A 19804-nucleotide genomic window follows, 5' to 3' on the forward strand; every position below is an offset into this window, starting at 1 on the left:
AAATGTAAGTCATAGAAACAGGAGTACCAGTATAGAGGAAAGCATGCATGATGGTGTTGATTCTAAGGCTGAAGTAGCTAAACAGTGCAATACGATGATGTGTGTGGTAGAAAACATGCTTTCAGAAGGTCTGACTAAGCCACATTCTACGGTTCAGGTGAACCATCATCTTAGATCGGCTGCACTAATCTAACAGGCCATTCCCACATCAGTGGCCTTCTACATAACAACTTATTTCTCTGCTGGTCCAGGTGGCACATGCCTTTAGTCCCAGCATTTGGGAGGCAGAGGCAGGAGGACACTGTGAGTTCAAGGCCAGCCTAGTCTACATAGCAAGTTCTAGGCCAGCTACACAGAAACCTTCCCTGTCTCAAAAAAGACCCAAAACAAAACAAACAAAAAAACCCAGCCTCTTTCTCAGTGTCTACTATGTGGCTGGTTCTGGCTATGCATCATGGTCACTGGGGTCCAGGACCCAGGCTGATGGGGCAGACACATCTGGAATACTGCTGGGATATTTTTCTCTCTTGCAGCAGGGACTAAAGAATCTCATGGAGCCCAGCCTAGCCTCAAACTCCTGATCCTCCTGTCTCCACCTCCCAAGTGTAGGCATGTAGGACCAGGCCCAGCTGACAAATGCCATTTTTGTCCATATTTCATTGGACCAAGCAAGTTCATGCCAAAGCTTCCTGTTGACATGGTTAGGAAGATATAACCCATCCCTCAGGAAGGACCGCAAACTTTGTAAATGATCACACAACTTACCACAGCCCCCTGGAAAGGGGTAGTGGTTTTGAGCAGGGCCTTTACCTTTCTGGACCTATGTCCTCACCTCTAAATTAAATCTGGCAGCCAGAGAAATAAGGCATGGGAAAGTGTTTTAGAGATGGTGAGGTGATAGACAAATGCAGGTACCAATGTTGCTGCTGTTACTTGGTGAAAAGCCCAGAAAGGCAGGTTGAATGCTAGCTAAGGGCTGCTTTGGGGAAGCCACGTTGAGGGTCTGAGGAGAATGGACATGGACTGCTTAAGAAAGTGCCCAACAGCCTGGCGTGGTGGCACACGCCTTTAATCCCAGCACTTGGGAGGCAGAGGCAGGCGGATCTCTGTGAGTTCAAGGCCAGCCTAGTCTACATAGTGAGTTTCAGGACAGCTGGGGCTACAGGGAGACCCTGTCTCAAAAAAAAACCCGAAAGTGCCCAACAATGGCATATGCTTTTGTCCTTGACCTTTGACTATAACCTTGCTTCTACCAAAGAAGAAAATGTCACTGCCCTTTCAATTCAATCCAGCTCAGACACACACACACACACACACACACACACACACACACACACACACAGAGTCCAGGCAGCTCTGTGGCCTGAACACACAGTAAAGGGGCAGAAACCCAAGTCAGGGCTTCAAACTTTTCTGATTTTGGCTCAGGGTATGACACCTACTTAAAAGGGTTCATAAGACTTCAAAGGGCTGTAGATTCCAAGGCCAGTGCAACCCAGAGAGGCTGCAACCTGGGCTGCCAGATGAGAAGGCTGCTGGGTTTCTGGGACTCCTTGGAGGTACTGTCCAAAGCCCAAAGCTGGCTTTGCAGCCATAAAGCCGCTGCTTCTGCTTTAATTTAATGTTTGTACCGAGGTTGAGTTTTTTTCTCTCTCTCTCACAAAGCACCTAAGATTTTTTTGAAGGCTGTGTGCCAGTCTCTGGAAGTAAAGGCAGTTCAGACTCGGGAGTAAGAACAGATGTCCTGAGCCACCCAGGCCACCATCTGTTCCTGGACCCTAGGCCAGTGACTCGTGGGACTTGCTAGGGGCCAGACTTATCCCCAAGATGACGTTCATCCTTTGTCCTCCAGGCCCTCTTTACAGAGACAGGCAGATGGCTAAGCATCTATTTGGAGCCATAGTGTCTGGTTTCTATGTGGCTTTGGAGGGGTCATCAAGCTCTCTGAGCTTCAAGTTCTTCATTTATAAAACTTAGGACTTAATGTGTTAACACTTATCAGAGCTCAGCACAGTGTCTGGAACACTCACATATGAACTATTATATATGAAGCAGGTTCTAGTACTCTCACAGCATGTGAGGAAAGTAAAGGACAAGCTAGATTTTGTCACTAAAGGTCTTTCTGCCTAATAGCAGCCTGGGGACCAAAATCACCCTAGGTCAAACTTTTCCCACATGATCCGATCAGGAACGCAGCACACTACTAGGAGAAAGGCCCTTCTTCTCCTCCACCAACACCCTCCTGGCCTCCCAGAGACGCTGGAAACCTAAGGCCTGAAGAGACAGTACCATATGGCAGGCCTACGGATCCCTGGGTTTCAGAATTTCTAAAGCACTTACTCAGTCCCAGGTTATCCCAAGAGGATTCAGCTTACTGGGTGCCTGAAAACCCAAGTCCAATTATGCACCAGCCCTGTTTGGTGAAAAGCAGCCACAGACAGGAAGATCTGTGAGTCAGTTGAGAGAGTGGGGCACAGACAACAGGCCATCTTGTGGGTGTCCCTATGGGGAAGTCTTCCTCATTATCCACCCATTTCCCATAACTCAGTAGGAGACTGATTGAGTCTGCCCCAGTGGGAACCTCAGGCTCCCAGACAGCAGAGCAAAAGCTCAGGAGACCTGCTTGGGGCACAGAGTTCAAGTCCCCATTATGTGTGGCCACTAACTGTGTGTGGCCTTCAGCAAAACATTTTATTGTTCTGGGACTCAGTTTCTTTATTTGTTAAATAAAAGATGATTTCAAAGGCTTCCTCTGGCTCTAACATACAATTCTTTTAAAATGTCCTATTAAATAAATTGGGCTTTATTAGGTTCAAGCATTCACTTGTTTTATTACTCTTAAGTCATTTAAATTAGATTCAAATTAGGTTAACCAAGTGTTGCCCTCCAGAGAGCCAGGGACTCAGAGATAAGAATAATTCATAGCCTCTTATCAATCAGCCATCCCTAAATGGATGCTTCAAAAAAACTGCTTGAGTATGCTTGAAAGCACTAAGTTTCTATCATTTAAATATTCTCACTTTAATCTCCTTCACATCTTTCATTTGCTTAGAAAAATCTTTCTTTTTCTTTTTTTCCCCTTTCTGTACAGTCAGCAGGAAGGAAATATCTTAAGCTACTGTCAAAATAATTGCAAATTCCTAGGCAGGGCAGTTGATGATCATGCTGGGCTGAAACAGGGTAACTCAGCAACCTCCCTTCCTCCTCCAGCTCCACAGTGTGCACACGCAAGTGACGGTCCCTAGGAGCCAACCCTGGGATGCTTGTAAACTATCCTGCTGCTTTAGGGGCCGAGATGAAAGGGGCTCCCCACTTTTACTAACACTACAGTTACCACCAAGGCCTTCTTTCTGAGGGTCATCAACAAACCCACCATCCTCCTCTCCAAAAAAGCCAGATTCTTCACAGGCTAAATGCCTATGGCCAGCTCTCTCCCCCACACCCCACCCCCAATTTGCTTGGTCTGATTTTTTTTTTCTCCTAGCCAGTCAGCAATCTCAAAAGTCGAGACACCTAGCCTGCAGGTTGGGGAGACTAAGAAAAGGTGGGGGGGGGGGCATTGGTGTACTTGGACAGCTATGACCCCTTCCCACCAAAAAAGGAATCAATACTTGGCCTATGTCATGTTAACAGCTGAGCATGCTCAATGTTTCCTGGAAGAAACAGAAAGCCCAGACTTCAAACCTTGAACTACTGAAGCTGATTTAGATACAACTGGGCACCATTTGGACAAGGTGACCAGATACAGATGCCTGAGTCTCTGGCCAGCCCTCTCTTGCTAGATGAAGCTTTCTCAGTCAAGGTTTCAAGCAACATGAACCTACCTTGCAGAGTTAGCCAAGTGTCTGGTCTAACCATTAATATGGCATCATTTCTCAAAAACAGGCCTCCTGTGCATGGTCTCTTTGCATCCTTAGACTCCATCATTGGAGGACTGGAATCTTGAAAAGTGAGGCAAAAGCGATTTTTGATTGTTTTGTTTTTGTTTTATTTATTTATTTTATTTTCTGAGACAGGGTCTTACTGTGAAGCCCAGGTTAGCCTAGAACTTTCTTTCCTCTTATTTCAGCCTCCTTAGCACTTACGGATGACAGGCTTACATCATCATGGCCAGTGGGAATATATCTAAGAGGAATTTAAAAATCCAAAGGCCACCTCATATCCTTGCAATAATCAATCTCTCCTGAGTACTAAGGAAATATCAATAAAATCGGCACGAATTTACATAGTAAATGAATATATGACATGTTTCTTACTGTGTTTTGTAAAACACAGATCAAAGAAAAAATTTCGAATTCCCTATAATCCTATTATCCAAAGATAAGCACATTTTGATGTACATTTCTCCAATGTTTTTCTTCCCTGAATTTCTTTAACCTGTCAAAGAAGCTTAATACTGATTCATTCAATTTCACATACTTATAAAAAAAGGTGCCACCTGTGTCATCAGTTCTATTCAGCAAGCAAAGAAAACTGAGGCCCCAGAGGTTCCTTTGTTTTAGTTCACACAGCAGTTCAAGCTACTGACCCTGAATGGCCTCAACACACTCAAGAACTAGCAGGCCAGTGAGTTTCACTTTCACACCGGGTGACTTAATGGAGACCAGAAGGCTGGAAGGTGTCCACTGCTCCAAAGGGCACCTGCAAGAAACACACACAGTCAAGACTCCACAGGTAGACAAGGGCATCAAGGACATACCCATGGAGTGACATGTGACAATGATAGTGTCACATGTGACAGAATAAAAAGATGCCAGATTGCAGAACACAGACCACATGCAAACAGGAATTCTCAATTAGGTACAGGCCAGCCTCTGCAGAATGGTCATGAGGGGACTGTCTTTACTGCCTAGTGTAGGGTCCTGCAACATGGGAGCAGCTTCCTTTCTACCTGCAGGAGGCTGGCCGAGGGTCCGCACAAACTTATATACTCAGAGCTTGTACGCCTCCTCCCCCCTGCTTAACAGTATGAGCAAATGGTCTTGACTACAGAGGCTGAGGGATCTGAGTTGAGATCAGGACAACAAAGGTCTTGTTGAATGGAAGGTCAAGAATGCTGCCCAAGGAGACTGCCACGTGGGTAGTATGCTTAGTCAAATTCCTCAGGGATGGAGTTTGAAGCAAGCTTTCAGGGGCAACTTTCCAGGGGCTAGAAGAAGGCTGGACCAGGTCTGAGGGAAGGGCTCCGAGTGAGAAAACCAGGCCATGTGAAAAGGATATTGCTTCTTCAGAATCCAGAGCTAGGTCAAGAGTTTGCATGAAGTGAGAAAAGTGAGAGTCTTGGGTCAAACCAGGGCTAGATAATATCCTTCAAAACAAACTGCATGGGCCAGAGATGGTGGAACTTGCCAGTAATCCCAGCATTCAGGAGGCTGAGGCAGAAAGATAACAAGTTCAAGTACAACTTGGGATACATATTGAGACCCTGTCTCAATAAACAACAACATAAAGTAAACTGCATGAGTCCAATAGATGTGTGACAAAATGTCCAACCTAAGAACAGTTAATGAAAATTATATATATATTTTCTATATACTCACATATACATATATATATACATACACACACACATATATATATACAATAAAAACTGGAATGTCTGGTTTGGCTCCCAGCACATCCATATGGCAACTTACAACTTCCTGTAACTATCTAGGTCCAAGGGGATCCAATGCCTTCTTCTGACCTCCATAGGTACCAGGCACACATGTGATCCACATCATACCTGCAGGGACTTTCACATATACATAAAACTCAAAATTATTTTTAAAGGCTGAGCATGGTGGCACATGCCTTTAATCCCAGCACTAGGGAGGCAGAGGCAGACAGATCTCTGTGAGTTTGAGGCCAGCTTGGTCTACACAGGGAGTTCTAGGCTAGCTGGGGCTACAGCAAGACCACCTCAAAGAAATTAATTTTAAAAATTAGAATGTATATCTGAGCAAGTTTTCTAGAGGGCCACTTAAAATGAGCATCAGACATTTAAATTATTATTGTTTATGATGTGTATGTGAGTGTGGGAGCACGTGTGCTACATACAGCATGAGTATAGAAGTCAGACAGCAACTATATGGAATTTGTTCTCTCCTTCCACATTTAGGAACTCAAGTTGTCAAGCCTACATAGCAAGTGCCTTTCCCAGATGAACCACCTCGCCAGCTCTTAGATATATTTTAAATTGTCTCTAACCATAGGCATGACGATTATACTTTTTTTTTTTTTTTTTTTTTTGGTCTTTTTGAGTCAGGGTCTCCCTGTAGCCCCAGCTGTCCTGGAACTCACTATGTAGACCAGGCTGGCCTTGAACTCACAGAGATCCTCCTGCCTCTGCCTCCCGAGTGCTGGGATTAAAGGCGTGCGCCACCATGCCTGGCTGACAATTATACTTTTAAAAAGTCTCTCCTAATGACATAAGTAGGTGTGTTCAAAGTGATAGCTGAGGTAAAATTTAGATTGACTTATATAAGGAGACTCAAGCAGCTATTGAAGGTCATATGGTGGTATCAGATGCTTACAATACACTGCTGTGTCTAAGATTTTACCATCATCATCATCATCATCATCGTTATTGTTATTATTTGAGACAGGGTCTTCCAGCTGGCCTACAATTCACTATGTTGATCAGGCTGGACTCAATCCCACAGAGATCCACCTGTCTCTGCCTTCCAAGTGCTGGGATTAAAAGCATGCACCACCATGCCCGGCCATGTTTTTGAACTGTACATACAGGAATTCTTTGGAGAGAAAAGTTTGAGTCTAGGCTCCCCTGATAAAGCAAATAACAAAATAAAGCAAGTCATTTGAATTCTTTGGTCTCTCAGGGCATATAAATTACTTATGTTTGCATTATACCATACAAGACATGTCCAACCTTTTGACACTGCAACACAACATTGTTGTCCACAAAGTTGACACTCAGGAACTGTGCAACCGAGTTACCAAAAAACCTCTCATGTTATAAGTAAGTTTATGATTTTGTGTTGGGCTATATTCATAGCTATCTTTGGCCAAACGTGGCTGCTAGTCTCTTCAGCATGCAACAGCATATGTACCACAATGCTATATATAACACTATTATTTTTTTCCTGCTAAAAAGTGCCAACAGTCACCTGAGATGTGGGAAAATGGTCCTGATAGATTTGGCTTGATACAGGGTCGCTTCGTGTTTAACTATAAAAAATTTAGTATCGAGCTGGGGAGTATAGCCCAGTAGTAGAGCACTTGACTAGCATGTTCAGGGCCTCAGACTTAATCTCCAGTATTACAAAAAATAAAATAAAATAATAAATAAAAAGGGGCTGGAGAGATGGCTCAGAGGTTAAGAGCACTTGCTGCTCTTCCAGAGGACCCAAGTTCAATTCCCAGCACCCACATCAGGTGGCACAAAAACCAACTGTAACTCCAGCTCCAAAGGATCTGATGCCCTCTTGTGGCCTCTGCAGGGCATCGACATGCACATGTACACACACACACACACACACACACACACACACACACACACACACAAATAATAAATCTACATAGTGAGTTCCAGGACAGCTGGGGCTACAGGGAGACCCCGTGTCAAAAAGACCAAAAAAAAAAAAAGACTGAAAAAAAGAAATTTAAAAAAAATAAAATGAGGCATGCCTGTTACCACATTAGAGCAAAACATGTCTCTATAAAATATCAAAATCCATGCATAGAAAAACAACTGGAAGATCTTATACCAAAAAGAAAAGACTAATAACAGTTTTTTTTTTGTTGTTGTTGTTTTGGTCTTTTTTGAGACAGGGTCTCCCTGTAGCTCCAGCTGTCCTGGAACTCACAATGTAGACCAGACCTTGAACTCACAGAGATCCACCTGCCTCTGCCTCCTGAGTGCTGGGATAATAATAGTTTTTATCATTAGCAGGACAGAAATACAGGTGATTTTGGGGGGTGGGGAGGCTATATTTTTCACATTATTCCTTGGCATGTATTATTTCTGTAAGGAGATGACATGATTTTTTTTTAATGAACACATTGCTTAGATCTAGGATTTTTCTTAAATATCCAAACATTAAGACCCTTTTGTTATTTTTATTTTGTGTGTGCTTGGGTGTATAAGTTCATGTGTGTGTAACTATGTATGCATGCATATGGAGCTCAGAGGTCAACATCAGATGTCTTCCTCAATTATTCTCTGCCTTTACCATGTGTATATGCATGTGTGTGTGGCATATGTCCATATGCACATATGGGGCACAGTGAAAGTTCCCACATATGCATACAGGTAGACCACAGATAGACATCAAATGTCCTCCTCTATTGCTCTGCACTTTAATTTTTAATATTTTATTTATTTTTTATTTTATGTGTGCAAGTGTATTGCCTGCATGCATGACCTATGTCATGAAATACCTGTGGAGGTCAGAAGAGGACATCAAATTCCCTGGAACTTGAGTTCTGGACAGTTGTTAGCTGCCATGTGGGTGCTGGGAACTGAACTTGGGTCCTCTACAAGATCAGCCAGTATTCTTAACTGCTGAGCCATCTCTCCAGTCCCCATCTATCTTATTGTTTGAGAAAGGGCCTCTCACTGAACCTCGAGCTCACTAATTCAGCTAGATTAGCTGGCCAGCACGCCCCAGGGAACCTTCTGCCTTCACCTTCCCATGCTGGGATTACAGGTGCACCAACAGTACTGGTTTGTACGTGGATACCGGGCATCAAACTCAGGTCCTCCTGCTTGTATGACAAGCACTTTACTGACTAAGCCATCTCCCCAGCCTCTCATCATCTAGTTTGTAGAAGCAAATTCCTGAATCTGTTGTATTTCTCCATCAGAGGCAGGCCCAGAACCTTGACCACAGAACACATGACCTTTTATTTCTCTTTTCCCACCACCTCAAAATATCTCTGGGTTTCTTAGTCTCTTTCCTGCATAAACTATCTGAGATAATTCTGTATCTGGCCCTGAAATTGAAAAACAAAACAATACAGAGCCAAACATCATCCTCTGTCCACATCCCATTTCCAGCCACTGCTGAGCTGGCCATCTGGTCCACCTGGGGACTGGACACTGGGTACCTGTGATCCAGGAAGCACTTATTTTTATTTGAAAACGCCCCATTCTGCTGTGGATGCACTTTCAAGGTCTCAATCAGACTCTGAACTGAGAGAAGTCCCCAGAGTGGTGTATAGAGACCCCATATCCCCTTCCCAGCCCTGGCAGACACAGCCCTGAAAACCTGCAGTGGACCTTAGACAAGCCACAGGTCTAATGCTCTCATCAGCTCTTTCTTCTCTGACACAGCCAAAGCTAGCAGGGTAGGGTGACTGGATAGATATCACACAATGAGTCTTGTTGTTTATCTACCCTTGGTCCTTGACCCCCCTCCCCAAAGCAGCAAAGTGCAAACTGTATCTCTTTAAACTGCCATTTGATTCTGCAGAGATCTTGGTGCTGTACCCAGAGAGAACAGTCTTTCTGGTGGGTTAGGACTTCCTGTCAAGGACAGTTAATTTTAATTTTTCCACTGAGCTCAACCTCAAAGTGAGGCTGATTGCTACTCAGCAAGATGGACCGCATTAGTAGAGCCTTTAATTGAGTGCAGATCTGTGTCCCCAAAGCATAGTGTTTGTTGTATACATATCTGGGACAAGAAGAAAAATGAAAAGCAGACTTTTCAGAGGAAAAAGATGAAAGTAGAATGTGTTCTATAGCCAGGATGGCAGCACCAAGGGCCAGCTGGGGGCTCTGTGGAATCCCCTCTCTCTATACAAGCCATTCTTGTTTTGCTTTGCTTTGTGTATCTCAGACAATATCTCACGTTTATTCAGACTGGCCTGGAACTCACTAGGTAGCCCAGGTTGGCCTGGAACTTACAGCAATCTTCCTCTCTCAGTCTCCCAGGTGCTGGCATTACTGGCATAAGATACCACACCCAGCTGCTTCACACAGTAGTTCTGAGTGACTGTTTTAAAATTTTTATAAAGGCCTAATGTTTGCTCAGATCTCTTTCCCAAACACTAGACACTACTGCTATTCCTCAAGGGGAACCAAGACACTGGAGAGGGATGGAGGCATGTTGGCGGAGGACTTGGCTTGTGTTTCTGATGCAAAGCTCCTCCTGGTCCTTGCTTCTGTACAGACTATTTCACCAGTGGCCTTTCCATGAATCTTCAGAAAAAGCATAAAGCCACTTTTGCATCCTTGCTGGTAAGGTTACCCTTGCTACTCTTCCCCAAGCTGGTCTTTGTGCTACTGAAGGACATGGCTTTTAAAGCCAAATTCTATCATCCCTATTTAAACACTGACTAAAGATCTTCTCGACAACCCCAAATATAGATCCTGGAGAGCAAACACTTCCAAGATCAAAAAGTCCATGTTCCCTCTAAAGCTCCCTCTTCTCCTCCTTTTCTTCCCCTCCTCATATGCTTGATCAAGCCAGTCTCCCTTCTTCCTCGCTCTTGTTCCCAGCCACAGGAAGCACCGCAGAGACATCATCCTAGACCAGCCTCTTTCCTCTCTTGCAACAGCCTCCAGCAGACCTCTCCCTTCTATTTTTCATCCCTCTCCAATCCATTTGCACACATCAACCAGGCTGATCTGTTAAAAGATAAATAGTCATCATCCCTTTCTTAAAACCCTCTGTGGCTTAGAGTAATAACCAAACTCTTCTTCCTTAGGGCCTACTGGGCCCATCAAGATCCCATCCTGCCCCCTGTCCCTTCTGCTGCCCTGGTATCCTTTCCATTCTTAGCACTTGGTCATTCCCTTAGCCAGGGTGAAGCCCTCTTGCCTCAAGTCTTCTCCTGTCTTACTCCAGTGCCATCTTCCCACAGAGGCTTCCGCTGGGCATCCTACCATAGGAGTGTAGCCATTCTGTATCATGTCACATGACTTTAGTTCCTTCACAGCTCCTACTGTTTATTTATAACTTGCTATCCTTAGAATCCAAGTTTCCTGAGGGACCTTGATCAGCTTGTTTCCTTCTCTACCATCCACACACCACAGGGTCTGTATCACTCCTTGGGGATAAATGATTGACCAGAGAAGTCATGAACACCTCCTTAGGCCTTCACACCCTCAGTTTCCACATCTTAGCTTGCGTTACTTCCTTGCTTTGGCCTAGCCTGGCCCCTCCTCTTCCTCTCATCACCCAGTGCTGACCTTCATAGCAAGCAGGTGCTCACCCTTCCAGTAGGGCAGGTTCAAAGGCCTTCCTCCCCCAGAGCTGCCCCACCACTCCTGCAGAAACAAGCCCTGCTTCCCCTTGTCTCTTTATCTAGTGATGACCCCAGGCTAACTACTTCAAAGTGGTCTTACTTTTTGTTCCTAGAAATTCTTGTCCTGAAAAGCAAGAACTGGAGGAAATAGCTCTCCTCAATACATTGTGTGCCCAAGCTAGCCAAAGGACTCAGCAAAGCAACCAACTCCCATTCAGAGGGTGCCTGCCAACCGTGTCAGCATCAATTCAAGAATTTGATTCAGTCCCAAATCTTCCCACAGAACCACCGGCCCGAAGCTATTTTTCCTGCCTCTGACCTCCAAACCCTGTAAAAGTCTGGAGGCTTCGGAGAGACCTGTTTTAAATGGTCTCCTGGGGTGGTGGGAAGCAGGCCCAGATGAACAGGTTATTTCAGCAGTCTGGCAGGTCCAGCCTCAGGCCCCGCTGGATTTGGCAAATGAAGCACCAGTGAGAGGGCAAATGCCCAGGGGGGCGGCTTACCTTTGCTTTCTCCCAGCTGCACAGACAGAAACACGGTGCCTGCGGCCTGGGCGCCTGGAGATGCAGCACTTCGGTGGCTTGGTTTGGGGAACCAGGGCCCACTGTAGAGAGCCGTGCACGGCCCGGAGCCCGCCCGGTCCACGTCAAGGCTCCATCCACCCGCCCATGACCTCTCCCTTTTGCCCAGGGCGACGGCACTGGACCGCTATGGGCTGCAGAAGGCGGGCTTCACGCATGTGCTGAACGCGGCGCACGGCCGCTGGAACGTGGACACCGGGCCCAACTACTACCGCGACATGGCCATCAAGTACCACGGCGTCGAGGCCGACGACGTGCCCACCTTCGACCTCAGCGTCTTCTTCTACTCAGCCGCTGCCTTCATCGACTTGGCACTCCAGGATGACCGGAGTAAGAGGACCGGCTAGCCCCTGCCACACCCGGTCAGGCCCCTCCCCTCCCTATCAGGCCCCGCCCCTACCTACCAGGCCCCTCCCTGCCTGACCTCCCTGGCTCCCTTCCAGGCTCGCCTCTGCCTGCCAGGCCCCACCCCAGGCAGAGGCCACGGCCTCATAGAAGCTGATGGTTGGTAGCAAGCTGGTCAATTGAGCTGCTGTCCTACTGAACATGTTGCTGGTGGGTTCTGGGCTTGATGGCTACTGTGGGCATAGGAAACCAGAGGTTTAGAAGGCAGGGTTTTGGTCTGAATCTCTGTCTACCAAGGGACATCACTCCCTTAAAAAGGCAAGGGTAGCCGGGGCGTGGTGGTGCATGCCTTTAATCCCAGCACTTGGGAGGCAGAGGCAGGTGGATCTCTGTGAGTTCGAGGCCAGCCTGGTCTACATAGTGGTTCCAGGACAGCTGGGGCTACAGGAAGACCCTGTCTCAAAAAGACCAGAAAAAAAAAAAGGGAACCTGAGTTTGAAATTTTGTTAAGGCAAGGGTGGCCCAGGGTCCCTCAAAGCTGGGAATTACAGTGAAAATGCTAATTGTACCCAAACTTGACTAGAGCAGAAAACTTTTAGGGAGGTGATTATCTTGAGAATCCATAAGCAGAATTTAAATTCTTTTGCTAACCAACCAAGTTCACAACTTGCAGGCCAGCTGCCCTCTAAAATGCCCATCTTTCTAAAGTTGATGGCCTTAGCTAAACTATATTTGAGAGTCCAGCTTTTGTACCCACAGAGCCCTTGCTTTCCAATCTTTTAAGCCGAAGTACCAGTCCTTGTGCTCTGAATACAGGTTTTTTTTTGCGGGGGTTGGGGTTTTTTTTTGTTTTTTTTTTTTGTCTGGTCTTGAACTCACAGAGATCTGCCTGCCTCTGCCTCCCAAGTGCTGGGACTACAGGCATATGCCACCATGCCTGGCTGAATGCAGTTTTAGTTGCTCTAATTTAGGAAATGCTACACAGCTATTTTAGAGAGAAGGACACAGTTTAGGTATGTCCCCGGAGTAAGGCAATGTGCAGTAATGCACAGTGATGACTGCAGGATGTACTTTAGTGCATTCCACAGGGGCCAAAGGACTTCACCTCCCTAGTCTGTGCTCTGACTTCAGCCTCATGAGTTACACCCCTCTATGGGTCATTACATAATTCAGGGTATCCAGTTACTGAAAACCTTCTTGCCATAAGAGGTTGGGATTACAAGACTCACTGACCAACTGACCTGTTTAAGGGGCTAGGCCTAGGCCAGGTCTGCCAGACAGTAGGCCTTGGTGAGCCCCACAGCCAGCCATAGCCACCCATAAAATTTGTCATCATTTTGGCTGAGAAGGTAATAATCACAATGAAAAAGACCCACAGAACCAAAATGCTTGAATTAGAGGATGTACCATTTCCAGGTTGTTCTTTTAAGACTCTATTTATGGACTGTCTTTTGTATTCTGTACATTGTGGGTTTCCATACAGGATCAAAAAAGCAAGTAGACTCTAATTCATCACCATGAAGTAAAATGTGCTTCATAGTATTTGAAGTTAACTGAAAACATATTGGCTACAGCAATCCAGTCCTTCAGTTTCTGTTTCATGTGTTCACTTGCCATTTTTACATCTTAGAACTCCTTCTTAATGGAAGGGGCCTGGCAGGCCTTGGGGAAGACAAGGCCGGGTTCAGCTTCTCCTCGAAAAACTTACTAATGATGCGATTCCTCTGAGTCTTGGCGTCTCCATCTGGTGATGAAAATATTTACCTTGAACAGTTATAATGAGGATCAGCAGTCACACACATAAAGTGCTTGGCATAGAACCTGGTGCGCAGCAGGCTTTCGGATGCATTTGATAAAGAAAGGCCATGCACTGTGAAGCATGTAACTAGGCCAGCATGTGCACCTCATCATCGTAAAGTTTCCGATCCTAAATGAAAAAGAGAGAGAGAAAAAAAGACATTCCAACTTTGAACTTGTATGATATACTCACATGAAAGCTTGTTTTAGGTTCCTGGCACACCATTTGAGAGGCTGCCCCCGCTGTCAAATCAGGAAAGAATCAGGCTCTGGAGTCAGATGTTCAAGGCCTGGGTAGATCCCAGTGTCAGCAAGGAGGTGTCAGGCTGGTGTTAGACCCAGTGGGTGAAAGAACTTAGCAAAGGGTGGGTCAAGAGGAAAGAGTGTGTACAGGATCAGTGCAGGCCCAGGCAACAGAATAGGTGGGTGGAATGTGAGAACAGACCAGTTGGCTCGGGTTGGGGAGCAGATGACTGCACTGGCAGATGGGAGGATGCTGGGCTTGATTCTCAGTACCCTTTGCACTTTACATAGTTTACATTTCTAAAGACATCTTCAAGCCAGGGCCTCAAACGCCAACCCTTCAGAACCAGGCATCGAAAGAGCAAGTGGAGTTGGCCACCTGTGAGGCAGTAAGATGTGGGTATAGGGTAAAGAGAGCACTGTGCCCTCTTTGCAGGGGGGTGGAGTGGGCAGCTACTGCTCAGCCCCAGCGTGTGTTTCTTAAGAATCTGTGTGAATGTGGTAGAACTTAAGATTTTCAGGAAAAGCCTCCCATCTGGATTTTGCTGTGAAACTGCTCCCATTTTAAGAGTTGGCAACAAGCTGAAATTTCTTAAAATGCTGCAGAGGGCAAACAAAAGCAGCTTGATGGTCATCAGCTTGTCATCTGTGTCCTGAGTGGTCAGAGTAACAAAAGAGAATGCTCGTTAGCTCAGCAACAGCATTGCCACAGACTCCGGGCGGAGTGGATGACAGGTGTTCGGCTGCCTGCCACATGCAGAGGGTGGCCTGATTGTGTCTAGTCATGCACTGGAAAACCAAGGGACACCACTGTGGCATTTCAGGGCCAGACCTAGTCGTGTGTTGCTTATTATACCCCTGATGTAAGAGGTGTTGATGGACAGTCTGGCCCAAAGGCAGGCCTTTCTCTTTCTTCTCTCTTCCCTTTCCTGTCCTTTGTTGGCTGGTTTCAGTCAAAAGTATACCACCTCTAGCCCTCCCCCCTCCCCTCTGTGTCAGCCCTGTTCACTCTCTTAGTTTTTAATTTCTATCTTATTTTTTGACAGTGCTGGGGATTGAACCCAGGACCTTGCACGTGCCTTGTATTTACTCTTTTCCATTTGTTTTTGTTTGATCGACATAGGGTCTTGGTAGATATCCCAGGCTAGCCTAGAACTCAGAATCCTCCTGCCTCAGCCTTCCAGGTGATGGGATTACAGGCTTGTACCCCTGCACCCAGCTTCATTTTGAAAAGCTTTTTTCTTTTTTTTTGTCTTTTTGAGACAGGGTCTCCCTGTAGTCCCAGCTGTCCTGGAGCTCACTATGTAGACCAGGCTGGCCTCGAAGTCACAGAGATCCACCTGCCTCTGCCTCCCGAGTGCTGGGATCAAAGGTGTGCGGCACCACCCCTGGCTGAAAAACATTTCTTATCCAGTCCTGGAGCTGTGCCCATGGCTCGTCATCAGCCTCTGGGGTTCACTTCTACCCACACCCTATACCAATTTGACCTTCTGAAAGAACCCCTATGAAATTTCAATCATGATTTAAAAAAAAAAAAGAGTCTGAGAGATAATCCAGTCTGTTGTCTTCTGTGACAGCTGGGAAGATGGTACAGTGAGGTCAAGTGACATGCCCAGTGTTACAGAGCTAATCAGAGGTGACACCCACTAGCCAGGGAGGAGGAATCCTTCCCTTACTGGGGCCTCATGGAAGAATTTGTTGTCCTCATTTTGATTATCTGGTGACTTCTTTGTATAAGAGATCACCAAAGGGCTAGAGAGCTAGCTCATGGGACTGGAGAGATGGCTCAGTGGTTAAGAACACTGGCTACTCTTAGAGAGGACCCAGGTTCAGTTCCTAGCACCTATATGGTGGCTAACAACTATCCATAACTCCAGTTCCAGGGCATCCAACACCCTCTTCTGACCTCTATGGGTATTGCAAGACATGGGTGTGTTGACAAACATGCAGACAATATACTTGTACACATAAAAATAATAAATATTTTAAAAATAAGGTACTTGGGAGGTAGAGGCAGGCAGATCTCTGTGAGTGAGGCCAGTCTGGTCTACATATCAAGTACTAGGCCAGCTGTGGCTACTGGGGGACGCTGTCTCAAAAATAAAAAATAAAAACAAGATAAATAAAAAGCCAGACGTAGCGGTGTGCAATTGGTATCTCCGAGGATTTGGAGACTGGCGGATTCCTAGGGCCTAGCTTACTTGGCGAGTTCCAGGCAGTGAGAGATGCTGTCGCTAAAAACAAAGTGGCCAGTACCTGAGGAATGAAACACACAAACACACACACACACACACACACACACACACACACACACACACAATCCATTACTGATAAAGCAGGTGTGACTACAGATGAAGTCACCTTCCTTTCTGACAGGAGTTTGGTTATCTTTCGTTTCTAAACTTTAGCCAGACTAGACTGTCCCTAAGTGTTTTAAGGGTCCCCCCTGCCTTTTTGCTGAACTTACACCTCCCCTTCATCACCCCATGTGTCTTGAAAGGAGCAGGAAGTCTGTCTCCCTGTACATGTTGCTGAGAAAGACAACAAGTGGGGCAGGCAGTGGGCAGCCCCTAAAATAAAGGAAGGTGGTGTTGGTGAGGTGTACATCAGGCCAGGGCAGGGGGTAGGGTTTCTGGCTGACAGGTTGGCTGGTATGTCTTTTAAAAAGAATTATTATTGGCTGGGTGGGGTGGCACACACCTTTAATCCCAGCACTCCAGAGGCAGAGGCAGGCAGATCTCTGTGGGATCAAGGCCAGCCTGGTCTACAATAGTTCTAGGCCAGCTGTGCCTAGAGAGACCCTGTCTCAAGAATCCCTATTATTATTATTATTATTATTATTATTATTATTATTGAGAGAAAGAGAGAGACAGAGACAGAGACAGAGAGGGGTGTGGTAAGGGGGCACACCTGCAGAGGACACCTTGTAGATGTCAGTTTTCTCCTTTTACCATGTGGTTCTGGGGATGGAATTCAAGTCACTAGGCTTGCCTGGCAAATGCTCTTACCCACTGAGCCATCTCAGTGGCCCCTGGTATGTCTTATTGGAGTGACAGAAGCTCACCTTTGATCATCATTGAAAATATCCAATTAGATACAATAGTGATATTTATTTTTATTTAATGTGTATGAGTGTTTTGTCTGCATGTATGTAAGTGCACCCCTGTGTGCAATGCTCACGGAGGCCAGAAGAGGGGATCAGACCCTGGAACTGGAGTTATGGATGGTTGTTAGCTGCCATGTGGGTGCTGGGAATCAAACTGGGGTCTTCTATAAGGGCAGCCAGTGCTCTTAACCACTGAGCCAGCTCTCCAGTCTCTCTCTCTCTCTCTTCCCCCCCTCAAATTTAAATAGAATAAATTAGAAAAGAACAGATAATAGCAGCACAAATTGCATGTAGCAAAGGTATGTATTATTCTGTGAAGTTTTTGTCTGGTGCGTGTTCTTGGGCAACACTGCAGAGCAGCACACAAGCACCGGCTCGGTATCATGCAGGTGCAGGAGCAGGAGCAGGTTTGGTGTCAAGCCCAGCTCATCCTGGGCTTGGATTGTGGTCTGCCATGTCCTAGCAGTATGACTGGAGTGAGTCACTTCTCTGCATAATCTTCAGTGGCCTCAGCTACAGAATGGTGATAATCACTGACACCATTGGGTGGCTGTGAAAATTGATTACAACAGAATATGTGAAATGCTTGGACACCAGGTGGTCCATACCTATGATGCCAGCTCAGGAGGCTGAGGCAGGAGGACAGAGTTCAAGGCCAGGCCTTCGCTATGTAGCTAGACCCTGTCTCAAACACTCATAAGTAGCTGGACATGGTGGTGCATGCCTTCAACCCTGGCACTCAGGAAGCTGAGGCAAGTGGAGCTCTGGGAGGTTGAGGCTAACCTGATCTACATAGCAAGTTCTAGGTCAGTCAGGGTTATATTGTGAGACCCTGTCTCAAAAAACCAACCAACCAAGAAACAAACAAACAAAAATCATAAACAAAGAACCCATAAAGTACTCAGAAGACTCCCCAGGGCGAGCCAGCTGTGAATTGATCTAGAAAACAGGGCTGACAGTGCTCTCTTACCTCAAGGGCCCTGCTGGGACTGGTGTTTCATTCACGGCCTCCTGGTTTCTATACATACTTAGGACTGCAAACAGGCCTCCCCCACTTTCCTGGGAGCAGTTTTCCCACCACCAAAACTGGGCCCAAAAGGTGATGCTTGGTAGAGCCCCAAAGCCAAGAAGAAACAATGTCCTGAGGTTCTGGGGACAGGAAAGTAATGGGGTCCAGGTGCACCTGAGGCCCCCAGAGCACAACAAACTCTTGCCTTGGGGAGGCTGGCAGGCTTCTTGGGGCTAACAGCATTAATAAGAACCACATTCAGCTCAGGAGCTCCAGCCAAGCCTGAGCCTCCCCCAGCCCCTTTCCTCTCCTCTTTCCCTACCAACTTGCTCTTTTCTCTCCCACCTCCCTTCCCTGTCTTCCGCCCTCTACCATCTCTCCACAGACTTCAGGCTCCCCCAAAGCTTAATGAATTACAGCCTTCATCTGTTTTAAGTATTTAGTCATGACAGAAGGAATTACCCCTTTTGCCAGGAGAGGAAGAAACACTTTAGTTATCAGCAGAGCTGGCCACGGGCCAGGCAGCCTCTGGAACAGGCCTTGGGGATTAGAACACTGGAGGTAGATGTTCATCTGCATCCACACCCATACCAGGGGTCTCCCCAAAACTGTACACAGCAATAAAGGGGGCTGCTTCCTGCTTTCCTTGCTGGTGGAACAGAGAGAGAAAGGTCCTAATTGTGATGAGAAGGGAGCATCTCCCTCCTAGGCTCCCCTCTGGCCTTGAGGCTGGTCAGGGGGCTCAGGCCTTTGCAGCCTGTGTAGTATAAGGAAGGGAAAGTTGAGGGTGCCTAGTACATGTGGGTCTTTGGATTTCTTATGCTGTCTTGGCTTCTGGTTATTACTGCCATACTGGGCTTGGTCCCTTGAGGAAGGTAGGGAATGTGGGTGAAAGGCATTTGGAGCCATGCCCTTGAAGAAACTGTCCACAGTTGACTTCCTGATCATCTCTTCAGGCCTCAGGAGGCAGGAAGAGGGGCAGCATTGGAGACACACAGCTCCAGCTTCACCAGTCAGTTGAACCACAGTAGAAGTCATAGCCATAGGAATAACCACCTCTAGGAGAAGAGGACAGTCAGAGGACCAAATCACAGAACACAGTGGCACACAGTAAGGGCCTCAAATACATTTCACATTAAGCTATTTTTTGTGTGGCGTCAACATTGTGGGTGACCTCCTGAGCCTATTTCTTGATCTGCAAAGCAAGGACAATGATAATGAGGGTTAAGTCAAAGCTGAAATGAGAAAGGACCTGTGGGTGCCCTGCGTGAGCTCTAGAGCGCCACCAAGTCGAACACTGGTGGATGTGGACGCTTATGTAGCCTGACTTCTCAGCCAGGCCCAGCTGTGGTCATGGATGGCAATGGCCACAGAACTTTTGTATCTAGACCACTGGGTCTCACAGTTCTTGGTTTTATTATTATTATTATTTTAAATATTTTATTTATTATTCTTAGGGCTGGAGAGAGGGCTCAGTGGTTTAGAACATTGGTTGTTCTTGCAGAAGACCCAGGTTCAAATCCCAGCACC

At 46.4% G+C, this 19804-nt stretch overlaps 1 protein-coding gene and 1 long non-coding RNA gene across 3 annotated transcripts in view; one reads left to right on the plus strand and one right to left on the minus strand.

Moving 5' to 3' along the window:
* LOC115067121 overlaps window positions 1-11945 on the minus strand; it is a 28962-nt gene extending 17017 nt beyond the window's left edge. For both annotated transcript variants that reach the window (XR_003846556.1, XR_003846555.1), the window contains exons 1-3: window positions 11697-11945; window positions 4529-4641; window positions 3825-3941 (exon numbers count right to left, since the gene is read on the minus strand). This is a non-coding gene — a long non-coding RNA (uncharacterized LOC115067121). The remainder of the gene's footprint in view (window positions 1-3824; window positions 3942-4528; window positions 4642-11696) is intronic.
* Window positions 1-19804, plus strand: part of Dupd1 (dual specificity phosphatase and pro isomerase domain containing 1) — a 40464-nt gene that overhangs the window by 16157 nt on the left and 4503 nt on the right. Inside the window, exon 3 of the mRNA XM_008849915.2 lies at window positions 11884-12104. Within this exon, the coding sequence (XP_008848137.1) occupies window positions 11884-12104 (221 nt within the window). The remainder of the gene's footprint in view (window positions 1-11883; window positions 12105-19804) is intronic.

Source organism: Nannospalax galili, unplaced genomic scaffold, assembly GCF_000622305.1.
Source record: "Nannospalax galili isolate Female #2095 unplaced genomic scaffold, S.galili_v1.0 scaffold83, whole genome shotgun sequence".
In the NCBI taxonomy this organism is placed as follows: Eukaryota; Metazoa; Chordata; class Mammalia; order Rodentia; family Spalacidae; genus Nannospalax; species Nannospalax galili.